The sequence below is a fragment of the Paramisgurnus dabryanus genome, chromosome 3, assembly GCF_030506205.2.
Source record: "Paramisgurnus dabryanus chromosome 3, PD_genome_1.1, whole genome shotgun sequence".
NCBI lineage: Eukaryota > Metazoa > Chordata > Actinopteri > Cypriniformes > Cobitidae > Paramisgurnus > Paramisgurnus dabryanus.
Window position 1 is genome coordinate 12,331,190 of NC_133339.1, and position 16,904 is coordinate 12,348,093.

The window sequence follows — 16,904 nt, forward strand, 5'->3', positions numbered from 1 at the left end:
TACATTAAGACTGTGGGAACGTGGACACCACACATTTAACCAATAAGAACCCTTATCTAAGCATTTATAATTAATATTAAAAAGTGGGAGGAGCTCTGACCGATGTAGGCGGAGTCTGGAAGTGAGCGGTATGTCTGTGTGGGTGAGCGTGCAGATAGGTTGTGTGTCGGTGATCCAGGCAGACTGTCTCCAGATGACAGCGAGCGATTCAGAGACGACAAACTGCGACTGGTGTGGAGCAAGTTGGACTGTTTAGTGATCTTACGAAGCAGAGAGCTTTGCTTCTTACTGTAGAAAGAGAGCGAGAGAGAGACTAAGCACAGTAGTAATATCATTGTGCATCTATGAAAGTTTTGTTTATTTATTTTCCTGACCTCTCCTGTCCATCTTTAGCGGACTTCTTGACACGTCTTGCCATCTTGGCTTTGTAGCTGAGCTTTCGAGCTGGGCCGATCTTTATAGATGTGTTTTCAAATGGAGTCGTGGTCACCATTACCTTGCTGCCGCTCTAAAATCAAAGTCCCACAGTAAAATTCAAGGTTACTGTCACTTTAAGAATGTTAAAAAGCATGATAGGACAATCACTGATGTCCATACCTTGAGAATGAGCTCCACCACCTCTGTGTGGACCAATCCGTGCACAGACTCTCCGTTCACATGGGTTATGAGGTCACCGGCACAAAGTCCCGCCTCCTCAGCAGGGCCGCCACTCTCCACATGCTGTCATTGGTACAAAGCAATGTCAGTCATCACATACAAAACATTGAACATATGGTTTGATTGGGATGATAAAGCCTTCGTACCCAGACCATGTGGTGGACGCTGTACACGTTTGAGTCACCCATGTAGACTCTGATGGCACGCAGCGTGAAGCCATACTTCTTTCCCGAACGCTGAATTGTGATTGGTGACCTCAGGGCACTGACCGTTGGTGAGTAGTCGCGACTCGGAGATGAATCACGAGACGAAGGATTGGATGAGATGGAGCGAGGAGACATGGGACTGGCCAATGGAGACGTGCCATGCGGTTCGACTAAGGATAAGAAAGTGAAGGTTTATTTATTCACCTACTGGCAAAAAAACACACTTATACATTCACAGAGGCGTTACAAATGAAAAATCATTTAAACATTTCACTTTTACTTTCATTTTCCTGTTACTTTCACATTACCTTTACTTTCACTTTCACTTTACTGTTACTTTACATTCACTTCACTTTCACTTCACTTTTACTTTCACCCTAATTCACTTTTATTTCACTTTAATTTCACTTCACCTTCATATCGCTTTAATTTTGCTTTACTTTCACTTTCATTTCGCTTTACTTTCACTTTCATTTTACTTTACTTGCACTTCACTTTCACTCATAAATGTGCATAAGAATTAAACATTTAAATAAGAATGATTTTATAAAAGTTTTTTCAAAATTCAGATTTATGAATGAAGCTCACTTGCATGTATTTTTTCTTGCACATGTAAAACTGAAATCTCACCTGCAGGTATAATGACAGACAGAGCCGTGGCAGATGCTGATTTTATGACCTTGGCGCCGGAGCGAGTGGGTGCATGTTTTTCTGCGTCAGTCGGGAGCTGATGATGTCGAGCTCTTCGTAAGATGACCTCAGTTCCGACTCGAGGACTGAACGATTCGGGCACGTGAAGCGGTGCTGTTGCCGTGGTAACATCAGCCGGCCGCAGAAGTTTGTCTAAGAGAAGCAGATGATGAATGTGAGACTGTAGATTGACCACAAACTACCGAACACACTGTTTGTTCTTTGGTTTCTGTGCTTGACTGACATTATTTGTACATAGATGCATACAAATAAGACTAAACTAAAAGATTATTAAAATTGAAAGATAAAATACCAAGTTCTTGTGTACATCCTCACCTGCAGGATGTGTTACTGATGGAGTAGATGTGGACTCAGGCAGTCCAGAGCCGACGGTCACGCTGGCTCCCTCCAGTGATGAACCTCTGGATTTAACCATCGGCTGTCGGGCGGTCATCTCATTGTCGCCCTCTAGAGGAGAAACAAAGCGGTGCGTGTCCACCAGAGCTGAGAAACGCCGGCGAGCACCAGGAGGACTGGAGTCTGATTCGGTGAAGGAGGATTCAGAACAAGACAAACGCTTCCTACGAAGAAGCAAAAAACTTTAGTAATATTACAAATACCTCAGGGAACAAAATAAAATAATCAAGTTTGTGACTGCCTTAACTAATTTCAATAAAATAAACTAAAGCCTGGAGTATAGTTGTTGTTTTTTATGTGTATGCGGGTGTACGCACACAATCGAATGCACAGCCTTGCAAACCGTTGTTTACTTGACTCATACGGGTACACATACGTTCAATGTATGCGCATTGAGACAAAATGCAATACTTCTTCTGGCCTACATAGTCCTGTACAGAGTTGCAAAATTCTGGGAATTTTCAAGGCTGGAAACTTTCCATGGGAATTAATGGGAATATATGGGAATTAACAGGAATATATGGGAATTAACAGGAATATATGGGAATTAACAGGAATATATGGGAATTAACAGGAATATATGGGAATAAACAGGAATATAAGGAAATTAACAGGAATATATGGGAATTAATGGGTAAAAACAGGAATTTGAAAAAGAGAGTTGCCTACAACAGGGGACTTAACTGTAGTTAAAAAAAATCTTGCAGCATAATTTTGTGTAAAACAACACAATAAATTTCCACCGTGCACATTCCTCAGTCACGTGATTTTTGATTAAATAAATCAATGCTTGATGAGCATGAGCAAGTATAAGGGTTCTGCAAAATGTATATTACCTTGCATGCATGTCTGCTATAGTTTATATACATTTTCATACATTTCCAAATAATTCCCATAAATTTCTGTTAAGTTTCCAATTTGGAATATTTCCAGAATTTACCAGGTTAAGTTTCAATGGAAAGTTTCCAGAAAATTCCACCCAATCCCACTCCTGAACAGTGCACGCGTACTATTATGATGACGAAATTTGCATTATACGCACTGTACTGGGGTGTAACGGTTTTCAGTAAAGAATCGAACCGTGCCGTTATCCTCCCACGGTTTGGCACAGACATGCACCACGTTTGATTAGACCATGAATCTCTAATTTAATTTGGTGAATAAAACAAAGCATACCGGTAATGCAAGGTTTTGAATACAATCTGTTTGTGTTTACGTGAGAGTACCCGTCCAATCAACTCGTAGTATGCAAATCTGTTGCTAACCTCACAGTTTCTCCTCACGTGTTGGTGTGTGTTGCAGGATCATTCAGCATGGCAAGTGAAGGAGAAAATTTGCTTACAGAGCTACTGCCAGCTTCATTTAAGTCTACTGTTTGGGAACATTTTGGGTTTCCAATATGCTACAGCAGCGTTGGTCAAAAAATTGGACAAAACTGTCACTGTGTGTAAAATTTGTACAGTGATTGCCATATGCACAAGGCAATACATCTAATATGACGAGTCACTTGCACCATCATCACACACTGAACTGTGAGTAATTTGAACCGTTGCACCCCCAAACTGTATGCGTATGCTAAAGACTAAATACTACAATACTTTTCTCTCACTCACATCTCAGGAGATCCGGTCCTCCAGCTCTTATCTCTCAGGGTCACACTGCCCAAACTCTCTCTTTTCCCTCGATCTTCTCTATGAGCTTTGGGTTCTCTACGGATCACCACAGGTTTGGGCTCGAGCTGGGATAGATGCTCCATACTACTGTAGACCTGTGATACAAACACAAACTTCATTACCCATAATCACACTTTGACTTCACTAGGGGTGTAAATCTTAGAATAAAACTAAAAAGCAATCTGATTTGAGAGGAACATTGACAGCAAACAGAAGAAGAAGGTAGATGTGTTACCTTGCTAAAGCGTGGAGAACAGGAGGAGAAACGGTGAATTTCTACAGGCTCATCTTCATTCGTGTCGTCCTCGTCATACGTTTGAACGTGATGATATCGCTCCGATCGCGCTGAAAGAGAGAGATGTGTCACATGCTAATACACACACACACACACACATATACATACACACATACGCACACGCACGGTCTGTCACTCACTGTCAAAGTAACTGGTGTCTTCCTCCGAGTCCAGGTGAGGAATAAACTCGGCTTTCTGTCGAAGGAGACCGCTCCAGTCCAGATCACAGAAGAACGAGTGCTGTTTTACTTCAAACGCTCCACCTGCACACAAAAACACAACTGAGCATACTGCAAAAACAAAAACACTACTTCAGTTTGCACTCATGCATTTAGTGCAGACCGGTCACATGACCGCGGCGTGTGATGTCACCTGTGCCGAGTCTGAGCAGTGGATTGGTCTGCAGGAGAGATGAGATCAGGTGCTGCGCATCAGCAGGAAGAGCTTCATCCTCCCCCGGCCACACAATCTCATCTACACATACAAATACACACAATATTTGATGTTATCACAGTAACTAAATATTAAAAAAACATTTTACAGGAGAAGCATAATTGCATTAAATGAAAGGATATCAAATTAATGATAGGGTGGGAGTATGTTTTTATCTGGCGATACCGATTATAGGTGAATATATCGGTGCATCCCTTATTATTAAAGATGTCTAACTGTGCATTCACACCATTCACACACATGAATGAAGCAAATGAATTGCGCTATTCACATATAGTTGAACGCACTATCTGCGTGAACATTTTGAGTTAACCTGCTTAATTTGTGCGTGAAATACGCATCATTCGCACATGCAATTCATGTCATTCGCGCATAAAATTAATGACATTCGTGCATAAAATTAGCGACATTCGTACATAAAATTTGCGACATTCGTGCATAATATTTGCGTCATTTGCGTTAAAATTCGCGACATTTGTGCATGGAATTTGTGACATTCACGCATTAATTTCTCAACATTTGTGCATGAAATTTGCTTCATTCGCGTAAGAAATTTGCAACATTAGTGCATGAAATTTGCATCATTTGCGCATAAAATTCATGTCATTCACACATTAAATTTGTGTCATTCGTGCATAAAATTCGCGACATTTCTGCATTTAATTTGTGACATTCGTGCATAATTTTCTCAACATTTGTGCATGAAATTTGCGTCAATAGCGTATAAAATTTGCCACAGTGCATGAAATTCGCTCATTCGCATAAAAAAGCGCTTATTCGCATATAACATTTTCAACATTCTCGTCATTCGCACATGAAATTCGTGTCATTCGCACATAAAAGTTGCGACATTCGTGAATGAAATTTGCTCATTAGCGTATAAAATTAGCTCATTTGCATATACAATTCGCAACATTCGTACATGAAATTTGCGCCATTCACACATAAAATTTGCGACATTTGTGCATGAAATTGGCTCATTCGCATATAAAATTCGCTCAATCATGTATAAAATTCTCGACATTCGCGCATGAAATTTGTGTCACTCGTGCATGATATTTGCGTCATTCGTGCATGTAATCCGCAACAATTGCGCATGTAATTCAGATGTGAATCACATTAAATCTCAATATATATATATAAATAGCTCAAATTGAGTAAAGAGCGTTTTTTACAACTTACCAGATTGTCAGACCTCCTCACTCTCTTTAAAGCAAAATCCTTTTAATTCCTGTTTCTATAAAAGTACAAATATGTATCGTACAGCTCCAAGTGTCCACCCACAGTGACAATAATTTTTTCCTTCATTGTTGTTTTGTATTTCTGCCTTAGCTCGCTATGTCATAATCACATCACTTTTACACCAAGCTCTTGATTGGTTAATGCGGTGCAAATATCCACCAAAGTTCAAATTTTGAATTCATGTGTTACGCACGTCAAATGCCAGAAAAACTTAATTCGCGGCACGTCATTTGCACCGCCTGATTTGCGCTGCAGGATGTCTATCGCGACTCAACATGTAAAGCACTTGCGCTTAATGTTTCATTCACGTCTGATGTGAACGCACCATTAGAGACTTTGTATTCATTTTTCATAGTTGTGTTTGGTGTGTTTTTATTGTAATGTTTGAATGAACTTACCCGAGATGACCTGACCAAACAGTTCCTCAGGTGTGTCACCGAAGAACGGCACGCAGCCCACCAGAAACTCGTAGAGGATGATGCCCATAGCCCACCAGTCCACCGGTTTCCCGTATCCCTGACGCAGAATCACCTCGGGGGCGATGTACTCTGGCGTCCCACAAACCTGAGGTCACAAATCAGTCAGTCAATTTAACATATTATTTAACAGTCTCATTGGTGCAGATCAAACACAAGGATGTCCTTATACCTGTTTATCAAGGAACTCCCTGGTGTCCTTCTCGATGTGTCCCTCATACAGGTTTGTGGTGAGACTCATTAGACCCATTTTAGATAAACCGAAATCAGTGAGTTTAATGTGACCCATTGACGTGATCAACAAACTGCAGGAGAGAGACATATGATGCTCATTTATTATTATTGTTATCAGAATAATGCAAATAGCATCATTATGTCATATAAACATTGCAAACATTGACTGCACAGCTGACACAGACTTTATTATATAACAGATCATAATCTGTCCAAATGACATTTATTAAGCTTATAGAAGCTCCACTTCACCAGATGGCACACTAATTAATTATATATTAAATCAATATCAACGCTCAGTTAGTAAATGATAAACATACAGCCATCATAATAAAAAGTCATTTAAAATATTACACTGCACTTAAACTAAATGTTATGAGTCTTATGTACGACTCTTTCTGTCATGTCTTACTTGTCAGGTTTGAGATCTCGATGCACAATGCCGTAGTTATGAATGTACTCGAGCGCCAGGACGGTCTCAGCGAAATACATGCGTGCCATCTCCACGGGCAGAGCACCTATGTTCTTCAGCAGCGTCGCGCAGTCTCCTCCTGAACCACAACCGAAGATAAACACACAAATCAGATCTCTTTAACATCTCGAGGTGTTAGACCAAATGACAACTTTTCTTCTCAGATGGTTCTGCTAAAAAAGGTGTGTCTCCTCTTGAGTCTTTGTAAAGCAAACATAAATAATAAGAAAGGATAATGAATAATTGTGTGTGTGTTGTTGGTCTTACCCTCCACATACTCCATCACCATACAGAGATGTCGTCTGGTCTCAAATGAGCAGAACATGCTGACCACAAACGGGTTCTCAGCGAAGGTCAGGATATCTCGCTCCACAAACGCCTGCTGGATTTGGTTCCTCAGGATCAGATTCTGTTTGTTGATTTTCTTCATGGCGAAGCGTTGTTGAGTCTCCAGATGACGAACCAAATACACCGCACTGAACAACAAACAACACATTTACTGTCAGAACTCATCTGTGCATGTGTGTGTTTGTTTATACTGGTGTGTGTTTGTTTGTTTGAGTGATTGTTTGTCTGCATGGGCTTGTGGATCTATGTTAATGTTTGTTTGTGTAGTGAAACCATCAGCATTTTCGCAAAAATAAACACATACTTTTAAACCACAACATCTCGTCATGCACTAGCCGTGTGATGTTACGTATTAATCACGTGGAAAGGTCACACATAATGTATGAGAAACTAGCGCTCCAGTGTTTACAAGTGTGGAGAAAGAGGAAAGTTCAGATGTTGTATATGGAATGATGCTTATTAATGTATTTGTGTCAGTTAATTGTTTAAATTGGTCTGCAACATACCAGCAGGTCCGCGTCACACGGCTAGGGCAAGACAAGTTGTTGTGGTTAAAAAGTTTTTTTATTTATTTATTTATGGTGAAAATAATGATGGTTTTGCTAGATAAGACTTTTATGCTTTTCGGTTGGGATTGTTTGGGGTACTTTGAAGCTGCATTGAAACTTTAAACTGTTGAGGTCTAATTAAATTAGAAAAATCAATTTTCCTTTAAAAACATTAGACATAAACATCTTATTTTACATGGGGGGTGAGGAAATTATCAGATTTTTTTATAAAAGTGGAGTAATCCTTGAAAAAATGGCACTACACAAGCTGTAGATCGCCTGTAAATCTATATCTTTTAAATTTAGTTGGCTTTAACAAGAGTCCTAAAAATCTAACTCCAGTCACTTTTATTTCCATTTTATACTTAAAAAAAACTGTTTTTATAAAATTATTTTAAATTCTCTTGTATCATTTATCAGTCCTTCCAGAAAAACGCAGTTTTTGTGATTGTTGCAGGCAAAAATCCTTGATCTTATGGCAAGTTTTCTTAAAAAATGTGATGGAATGTGCAGGATATTTATGCAATTTTATGCGATGAACTTTGAAAAACTGCAAGAACAGCTTTACATTGATGTTCACATTGTGTAATTACGTTCCCATGGCAACAGGGGATATGGCTGCGCTTGTATGAAGTAAATGCAACATGTTTCAGCTTTCTGCTAAGATATATATGACTTTTTGTTACGAAAATGCGGGGATTATGAAATAAAGCAAACCCCGCTTATTTTGCGAGAGGAAATCTGCAATTTATGTGGCGAAAGTGCGGCGTATTTAAAAAATGTCGCCGTCGAATAAATATGCAGACTTTGGCTGATTATGCATTGAATCATGCGATCGCATAATCACGTTTTTCTGGAGGGACTGATTTATGTTTTCTCATTTCTGTGTAAAGCATTTTGAATGACCTCTTTGAATGAAATGTTTACAATGCCTTACAAATAAACTTGCCTTGCCATGCATGTGTGTTTGTTTATTTGTGCATTTTTGTACTACTGTGTGCGTGCGCGTGTGTCTGTGTTTGTTTATGCATGTTTGTACTATTGTGTTTGTTTGTGTTTGTTCATGTGTGTATTTGTTTGTTTGTTTACCCATAGGCTCCATTGCTGATCAGTTTGATGGTTTGGAAATCTACCTCTCCAGGAGGTTTCATTGGTTTCATTTTTCCCTGAAAGAAAAATAAAATCCCATAAACTCATTTGCATGACGATCCACCTCCTGTTATGAACTCTGCAGATCTAAAATCCAACATGCGCTTTAATAATCATCACTTCAGATTTCATAATGTTTGTGTTTGTTCACCTCTTGTGAATCGCTGGTCTCGGATGTGAGGGCTCCCTCGCTCTCATATTGTCCACGACTGACCATTTCTGCACACAGACAGATTACAGACAGTTCAACATCACGACAGGTTTCCTCTCTAATCAGATGAGAAGTCGTGTGTGTGTGTGTGTTTATCTCACCCTGAAGAGGATCTCGGGTCAGACCCAGCTGACTGATGATGTATCGTGGGATGTCGGTCTTCATCAGATGTCCTTCTTTAGCTTGATCTTCAGCCGCCTCCAGCAGATGATAAAACTCTTCAGGATTAAACTCCTGCACACAATAACACATCATTGACATTACATGCATATCAGCAAACACCTGATTTCCAAACATGATGAATGAAGTTCACATCTACATATACATAAGAAGATAGCAGCGTGAAACTGGATTTATGAGTGAGAGTAAAGCTAGACCTGCTGGTATGTTGTAGGAAAGATTTTTTCATAAAAAGGGGCCTCATTTAACTTAAATTGACAGACATTTAAACTGAGGACATTAATGATGTTATGCAGAGATATAAATGAAGTATACCTGCAGTAAAATGTCTAGAATTTTTTATTTATTTAAATTTAACATTTGCCTTTATTGAACAACATGAACATCCAACCTCTGCTAGAAAGTTATTTGTGAAAGTCCAATTTAACAGAGATAATTGACTGTTCATTTGCTATAATCCTGGAGAAAGAATGAAAGATTTGTTATTTACTGTCTGGGTTTTTAAACCAGCGAGACATGAACGGTCAATAACTCAGAAACATATCACATCCAATCTAAATGCAAATGCAGTCGCGGGTTAAAACATCTCTTGCTCGTTTCTGCTTTTGCAGTAATTCTTAAGTTGGCAAGTAGGGCAATAAATTAGTTTGGAAATGGTTCAGGATGTTTTAGTTGTTATGTAAGGAGTGAAGAATTGATGCATAAACAATTAGTTTTCCAGAGAAAAACAAACATTTTCTTACCAAACACTCCAGAAGTCGAGCAGGTCGAGCGATGATGAAGAGAAGTTTCTTCACCAACTCTGTGACAAAAGTCAACTCTGAGCTCTCTGAGCGCTCGTATGCCTGACGTCACAAAGCAAAAAAATATGAATAAACAAACATTATTATCTTTAGGCAAAATTTTGTTACTCAAATATTTCTTTTGATTTTCAAAATGGATCTCTGTTAGGTTTAACGTCTGTGCTGAACTCACATCGTCCAGAAGTTTCTCCAGGTTCTCCTGCAGTTCAAAGAAGTAGACGGAGGTGATGAGACCTTCACCGGACTTGGTCAGGCAGTCTCTGGACAGCTCGATGATCTGATGATGGATGAAGCTCAGGACCCCATCAGCCAATGGCAGGGTGTTTTCAGGAGCATAAGACTGAATGAAATCACACAACCTGCCCTCCATCTGCGCTGTGGCCTGACACAAACAGAGACGGAGAATGTCTTTAAAATAAATGCAAATCTCACTGAGATCAAATGTACAGTAGATATAAGCTTATCTATATATGCTAGCAAACTCCTAACATCAGAGAACACAAACACATTAACATTTATAATCTTTATCCTGAATAATGTCAAATTGATGACATCATCTAAATATACTTTACGTAAACAATAGGGTACAAGAGGCTGTGCTGTTGTGAATAAGTCACGGTTTAAGGGTATGTATGGTACAAGTCAATGCATTCTCATCAGTTGTAACTTATTCACGATACAGCACAGCCTTGAGTACCTTATTGCTTTCATAAAACGGTTACTATATTAAAGAAAAAATATATTTATCAACACAACTAAAGGGGTTTGCACACCGGATGCGCAGCTCAGTGCCACGTCGAGTCGAGTCTAGGACAACTCCGAGGTATCATAAACCGGAAGTGCACAATAAATAGCGTGAGCTTAGTCAGATAGCTTCTACTTCAAAATGTCAAAATGTTAATGATTTGGGACAAATATGATGTTATTTAATGTTAAACTATATGAGTGGTGCTCTGTTGCGCGACAGGGATTTGAGCAACTTCCTGAGTCAAAACTGGGCGCCACGGACAGGCACCATAGAAAACAATGTGTTCGATTTTTTTAGAACGGCGCGGTGCTGAGCTGTGCGTCCGGTGCGCGACCCCCTTGAAAGTCTTCCTTTTGCTGCAAGAAATAGTCCCTGACCGACTGTGAACCGTAACAGATTGTTTCAAATGTGTTTACATTGATAAGAGTGCTGTGCAGTGATACTCTGAGATGTGTTTTATCATAAATAAACCATAGCTATTGACCAATCAGAATCAAGGACTAGAACTAAGGGCGTTTTCACATTAGCACTTTTGGTGCGCACCCGGGTTCGATTGACATCAGAGTTCGGTACATTTGGATGATGTGAACGCTGTTCTCCGAACTCGGGTGCGCACCCGCGAAACGTACTCGAGTCCGCTTAAAAAGGGTGGTCTGGGGTCCGGTTCATGTGAACTCCAGATCGGTTCGCTGCTGATGTGAGTGCAATCGTACCAAATCGCGGAAGTGAAACGCTGTTAATTACGTAATATATGGAATGTCCCACCAGAACAGACGTGTGTGTGTTTGTGTGCGTGCACTTTCCTTAACAACAAAATGCATAGAATGCTTGCTTGACTTTTGTTCTTATTTTTTAAACCTTGGGTTTTGTTTTCAAAGAAATAATACAGAAACGCACTTGCGTCTGTCTGCCCCAAACATACTAAAGTCGTTTCGATGACAACGGTCTGTCCGCCGACGTCAATTTTCGGACCAGGCAATCGTACCAAATGTGAAACCGCCCTAACTGTTATTTGTTTTTACACTGAAAAGAATTACAGCTCATAAAGCAAAAAAAATAATTTCTTGAGCCAAAGATACATTTTAAATATATGCTAAATAAATGTAGTACAAAGTAAAACTTTATTAAATATATTTTTGAATTTGAAAATATATCTAGTTTTAACCTTCATATATTAACATGTATATATGTAATATATATACATCAAAATGTATTTCAGGAGCAAAAAATACATTTCTTATTTTACTAAATATTATTATATGCTAAAACAAGCTCGTTTATAAAGTTTATTTTGTTGAAAATATATTTCAATTTAATCTGTTCAAACCTGTTATGTGTATATAAAGTTTTTCTTCCAATGTGATGTGAATATGAAGAGTTTCGTTGCAAAACGAGATAAATCCGTTTTTTTAATTCTTCAGAAATCTCGTTTTTTGGTTGTGCATTCCAATTAATATCAATTCAACTGCAGTTGGTTTGTTTTGATTTAAACCTTCATAACTTAAAAAATACAGCTAAGTAGCATCATAAAACAAATTAATAACATGATAACATAATAATAAACATGTTTTGACAAAAATGTTAAAAACGGATTTATCTCCTTTAGCAATGAAACTCTTCATATATTTCCTTGGTTTGAAATGTATGGAGGGCTAAATATATATTTTAAAGCATTTTTTAAATATTTCAAAATATACAAAAAATATTTTGCTGAAAAAGTAATTTTGTAAACATATTCCAAATTAAAAAAAATTCAGCAAATATACTTTTGGCCATTTTTGTATAATTAGAAATATATAAAAAATTATATAAATTATATATTGTTTGCTGTATGGGAGCTGTCCTCAGTTAAATCTGATCTTGTTATGCCAATATCAATGTGTGAGAAACACACGCGCAGTAACATGCAGTCTAAGTAAAGATCAATATGGTTTGCTCTTAGACTGGAAATGTTAGACAAGAGTTTCAAATAATGCATCATTGATCAGATGTTGTTGCTCTTTTATAGTTCAAGAGACGTAATGGAGTTATGAGTACTTTGTCTCTCATGTTTCTCTTAAAATTACTTTGAAAACATAAGCTGTGTTTCCATTAAAGATTTGCTCAAAACTTTAAAAAGTTTTTTAAAGGTCGACAAAAACTATGGAGGAATGACGGCGTTTCCATTAACCAATGGTTTGTGACTAAAAGCTATTCAAAAGTCATTTAAAAAAACATGGCGCCACAGCAATATTTCGATGTCATGCGCTTGACGGTTCTTGTGACGCCACATGTAGTCGAACATACTTCTCTGTCTTGTCGTCCAATCAAACATACTGTGCAATATTGATGATCATGTGACTTTTACACACGTCAAGTGACCTGTAAATGCAGTTTTGCCATTTTGAAAAAATAACTTAGGAGGGTAAAAACTTTGTGATATATGGGAGTTTAGGGAAAATTGCTGTGTTTCCATTGAGCGCATTTCCATTCGCTATTTCAATATGCGCAATTTGAGGGGTAATGGAAACAGCTATACTGTAAACACACCCAGTTGTTGACATACTAAAAATGAAAGTGATCAGCAGAACTCAAGTAAAAACTTTTAATATCATATTTGACCGCAGAATTTGTTATCTTGGCAAATAACTTTAAATTTCACTGCTGTGTAGGAGAAATAACTGAGATATTACATAGATGTGATGTTTTATTTGATCAGTATCAGTGTTTGTGTGCTCAGAATCTGAGATGTGATACACAGTTGTGACAGACAGGTAAAGATTACAGTCAGTGGTGTGTGTTTTACCTTAGGGAAACGTTCCCTGTAAACATGATTCATCATGACAATCTCATTGTCATAGCAGGAGTGAGAGCGACCAGGACTGCACACATCAGAAGAGAGAAAGAGAGAGTGAGTGTGTGTTAACCAAACTCAAACACAAAGTGTGTATATGTGTGTGTGTTTGTGTACCTCAGACTGCGTGAGCGTGGTCTTATGTGGGGAGAACAACGTCCTCCATCATCATCAGTGATGCTCTCTGTACTGCCAAAGTGTTTAGAGAGGAAATGAAGCTCATCCATGGTGGGCTGAGACGGTAACTGATGCAAACGCTCCTGTGAGGAACTGGAAGACTACAGCCAGAGAAAGAGAGAGGGATGCTAGGAGGAGCTACCATGACACATATCCAGTAAGAAAGGTGATCAGATACGATCTTATGTTTTCAGTCATTAGATGTATGTGTGTATAAGAGAGTGTTTTGTGTATTTCTTGTGAAAATCATGAGTGTGTTTGAATGTGATATTAAAATACCGTTGAACTGGGTGTGTTTGTGCCATAGCCAGAAGAAGGAAGAGATGCCAGTGACCATCGACGTCCATCTCTACACGGACACACACAGACAGAGGGTGAATGCTCCATAAATGTGTTTAATAATTTACACAAACACTATACATTTAAAGAGGTGCGTGCGTGTTTGTGTTTTTACCTCCTCGAGGAAGCAAAGGAGAAATGTGCAGGTGTGCTGGGAGAGAAATTGCGAGGGCTGTCTAGAGGACTACTGCCTGTGTGGACAGAAGACACTTACTGTAAATGAATAGTTCATTGCAAAACAAAAACTTACTTTTAGTTTTTCACCCTCATGTCATTTGATTCCCAGTTTTTTCATTGTCTTTCAGGAATCAAACACAGATTTTTTTGTGTTGTTTTGGGTTTTCTGCTTTGGTCACCATCCACTCTCAAAATAAAAATAAAATATTTAAGCTTCAAAAGGATCTAAAAGTGTTAAATCAATAACTAAACTCAACGTGACAGATATTTTAAGTGTGTTGAAGACATTTACTCATCTACTTTCTTGTTGTGGATATCAATGTTGTTCCAGTTGTTACACTTTATTAAAGGAAACCATCCTTAAACTGAATGACTAACAAATGGATTACATTTTAGTTACCCTTTTGGGCATGAGTCGAGTGGAATTTAACACTTTTGGGTCCTTTTGAAGCTTAAAGAAACGGTCACCATCAACTCCTATAGCACCAGAAAACCCAAAACTCAACACCTAAAATAAATTGTGTGGGATCAAACAAAAAGAGGGTGAAGTTTTTCATTTTTGGGTGAACTGTCCCTTTAAAATATAAACCAACAAACTCACAAACACAAAATTCAAAACATCCAAATATTAAAGCTTTGTCACATGAAGTACACAAACACATCAGTTATCAGATATTTCCTCCACTGAAATAAATCATGCGGGTGTGTCCACTTACCAATGTGTCCCGGTAACGGTGAATGTGGGCGAGGCAGAGTCGGGGAGGTGGAGGTCAGTATCAGACTCTTCCTGTTACTACGGCAACTACACACACGCACATGCACACAAACACACACACACAGAGAATAGAACAACATTTACAAAGTTAATTTAATTAAAAGACTCATCAGTGTAACACAAGAGAGAGTAAAAGAGATATTTGATACTCTTGATAGTCTGAGAGCTATTACTGTGTGCGTCTGTGTTTGTGTGTGTGTGTGTATCAGTGAGAGAGAGAGCTCAACCAAGAAGTAAATAAACAAATTAAACTAACAAATAAATGACAAAATGAGCAAACAAATAAGCAACATAATGAACGAACAAATAAATGAATGAATGAACGACAAAATAAACGAATGAATGAACGACAATATGAACGACTCTATGAACAACCAAACAAACAACCGTATGAACGACCAAACAAACGACCGTATGAACGACCAAACAAACGACAGAATGAATGAGAGAACTCACCCAAAAATTAAAAGATTAAACTAACAAATAAATGACAGAATAAGCAAACAAATAAATTACAGAGTGAGCAAACAAATAAACGAACAAAAGAACACCGATATAAACGACTGTATGAACGACCGTATGAACGGCTGTATGAACGACCATATGAACAATCATATGAACGACCGTATGAACGACCAATTAAACGACTGTATGGACGAACAAACAAACGACTGTATGAACGAACAAACAAACGACTGAATGAACTAAAAAACAATAAACGATTGAATAAAAAAAACAAACAAACAACTGAATATATGACCAAACAAACAAACGACTGAATGAACAAACAGACAAACGACTGAAAGAACAAACAGACAAACGACTGAATGAACATACAGACAAACGACTGAATGAACAAACAGACAAACGACTGAATGAGCATACAGACAAACGACTGAATGAACAAACAGACAAACAAGTCGACTGAATGAACAAACAGACAAACAAGTCGACTGAATGAACAAACAGACAAACGACTGAATGAACAAACAGACAAACGAGTCGACTGAATGAACAAACAGACAAATGACTGAATGAACAAACACATAAACAAATGAATGAATGAACATAATGAATATGAACCATTTTACAATGTGCACAGCACGCACACACACACACGCACGCACACACACACACACACACACACACACACACACACACACACAGAGGTAGAAATAAATTACTGAACCAACAAACAAACAAATGTATGAACAAAGAAACAAACAAACAAACAAACAGACAAACGACTGAATGAACATACAGACAAACGACTGAATGAACATGCAGACAAATGACTGAATTAACATACAGACAAACAACTGAATGAACAAACAGACAAATGACTGATTGAACATACAGACAAACGACTGATTGAACATACAGACAAACGACTGATTGAACATACAGACAAACGACTGAATGAACAAACAAACAGACAAATGACTGAATGAACAAACAGACAAATGACTGAATGAACAAACAGTCAAACACATAAACAAATGAATGAATGAACATATTAATAAATATGAACCATTTTACAATGTGCACAGCACGCACAAACACACACACACACACACACACACACACACACACACACACACACACACACACACACACACAGATATAAATAAATTACTGAACAAACAAACAAACAAACAAACAAACAAACAAATGTATGAACAAACAAACAAACAAACAAACAGACAAACGACTGAATGAACGTACAGACAAACGACTGAATGAACATACAGACAAACAACTGAATGAACATACAGACAAACGACTGAATGAACAAACAGAC

General features: G+C 38.2%; 1 protein-coding gene across 2 annotated transcripts in view; it reads right to left on the reverse strand.

Moving 5' to 3' along the window:
- The window catches only part of mast1b (microtubule associated serine/threonine kinase 1b), a 30,624-nt gene that overhangs the window by 4,732 nt on the left and 8,988 nt on the right, over positions 1-16,904 (reverse strand). For both annotated transcript variants that reach the window (XM_065278279.1, XM_065278280.1), the window contains 24 exons: positions 15,045-15,130; positions 14,267-14,342; positions 14,092-14,161; positions 13,753-13,913; positions 13,588-13,663; positions 10,227-10,436; positions 9,995-10,096; positions 9,173-9,305; positions 9,012-9,079; positions 8,801-8,877; positions 7,083-7,291; positions 6,756-6,894; positions 6,282-6,414; positions 6,032-6,197; positions 4,311-4,412; positions 4,079-4,201; positions 3,879-3,988; positions 3,584-3,738; positions 1,890-2,134; positions 1,494-1,706; positions 804-1,033; positions 598-720; positions 375-508; positions 101-288 (listed from right to left, as the gene is read on the reverse strand). In XM_065278279.1, coding sequence (XP_065134351.1) covers positions 101-288; positions 375-508; positions 598-720; positions 804-1,033; positions 1,494-1,706; positions 1,890-2,134; positions 3,584-3,738; positions 3,879-3,988; positions 4,079-4,201; positions 4,311-4,412; positions 6,032-6,197; positions 6,282-6,414; positions 6,756-6,894; positions 7,083-7,291; positions 8,801-8,877; positions 9,012-9,079; positions 9,173-9,305; positions 9,995-10,096; positions 10,227-10,436; positions 13,588-13,663; positions 13,753-13,913; positions 14,092-14,161; positions 14,267-14,342; positions 15,045-15,130 — 3,329 coding nt within the window. The remainder of the gene's footprint in view (positions 1-100; positions 289-374; positions 509-597; positions 721-803; positions 1,034-1,493; positions 1,707-1,889; positions 2,135-3,583; positions 3,739-3,878; positions 3,989-4,078; positions 4,202-4,310; positions 4,413-6,031; positions 6,198-6,281; positions 6,415-6,755; positions 6,895-7,082; positions 7,292-8,800; positions 8,878-9,011; positions 9,080-9,172; positions 9,306-9,994; positions 10,097-10,226; positions 10,437-13,587; positions 13,664-13,752; positions 13,914-14,091; positions 14,162-14,266; positions 14,343-15,044; positions 15,131-16,904) is intronic.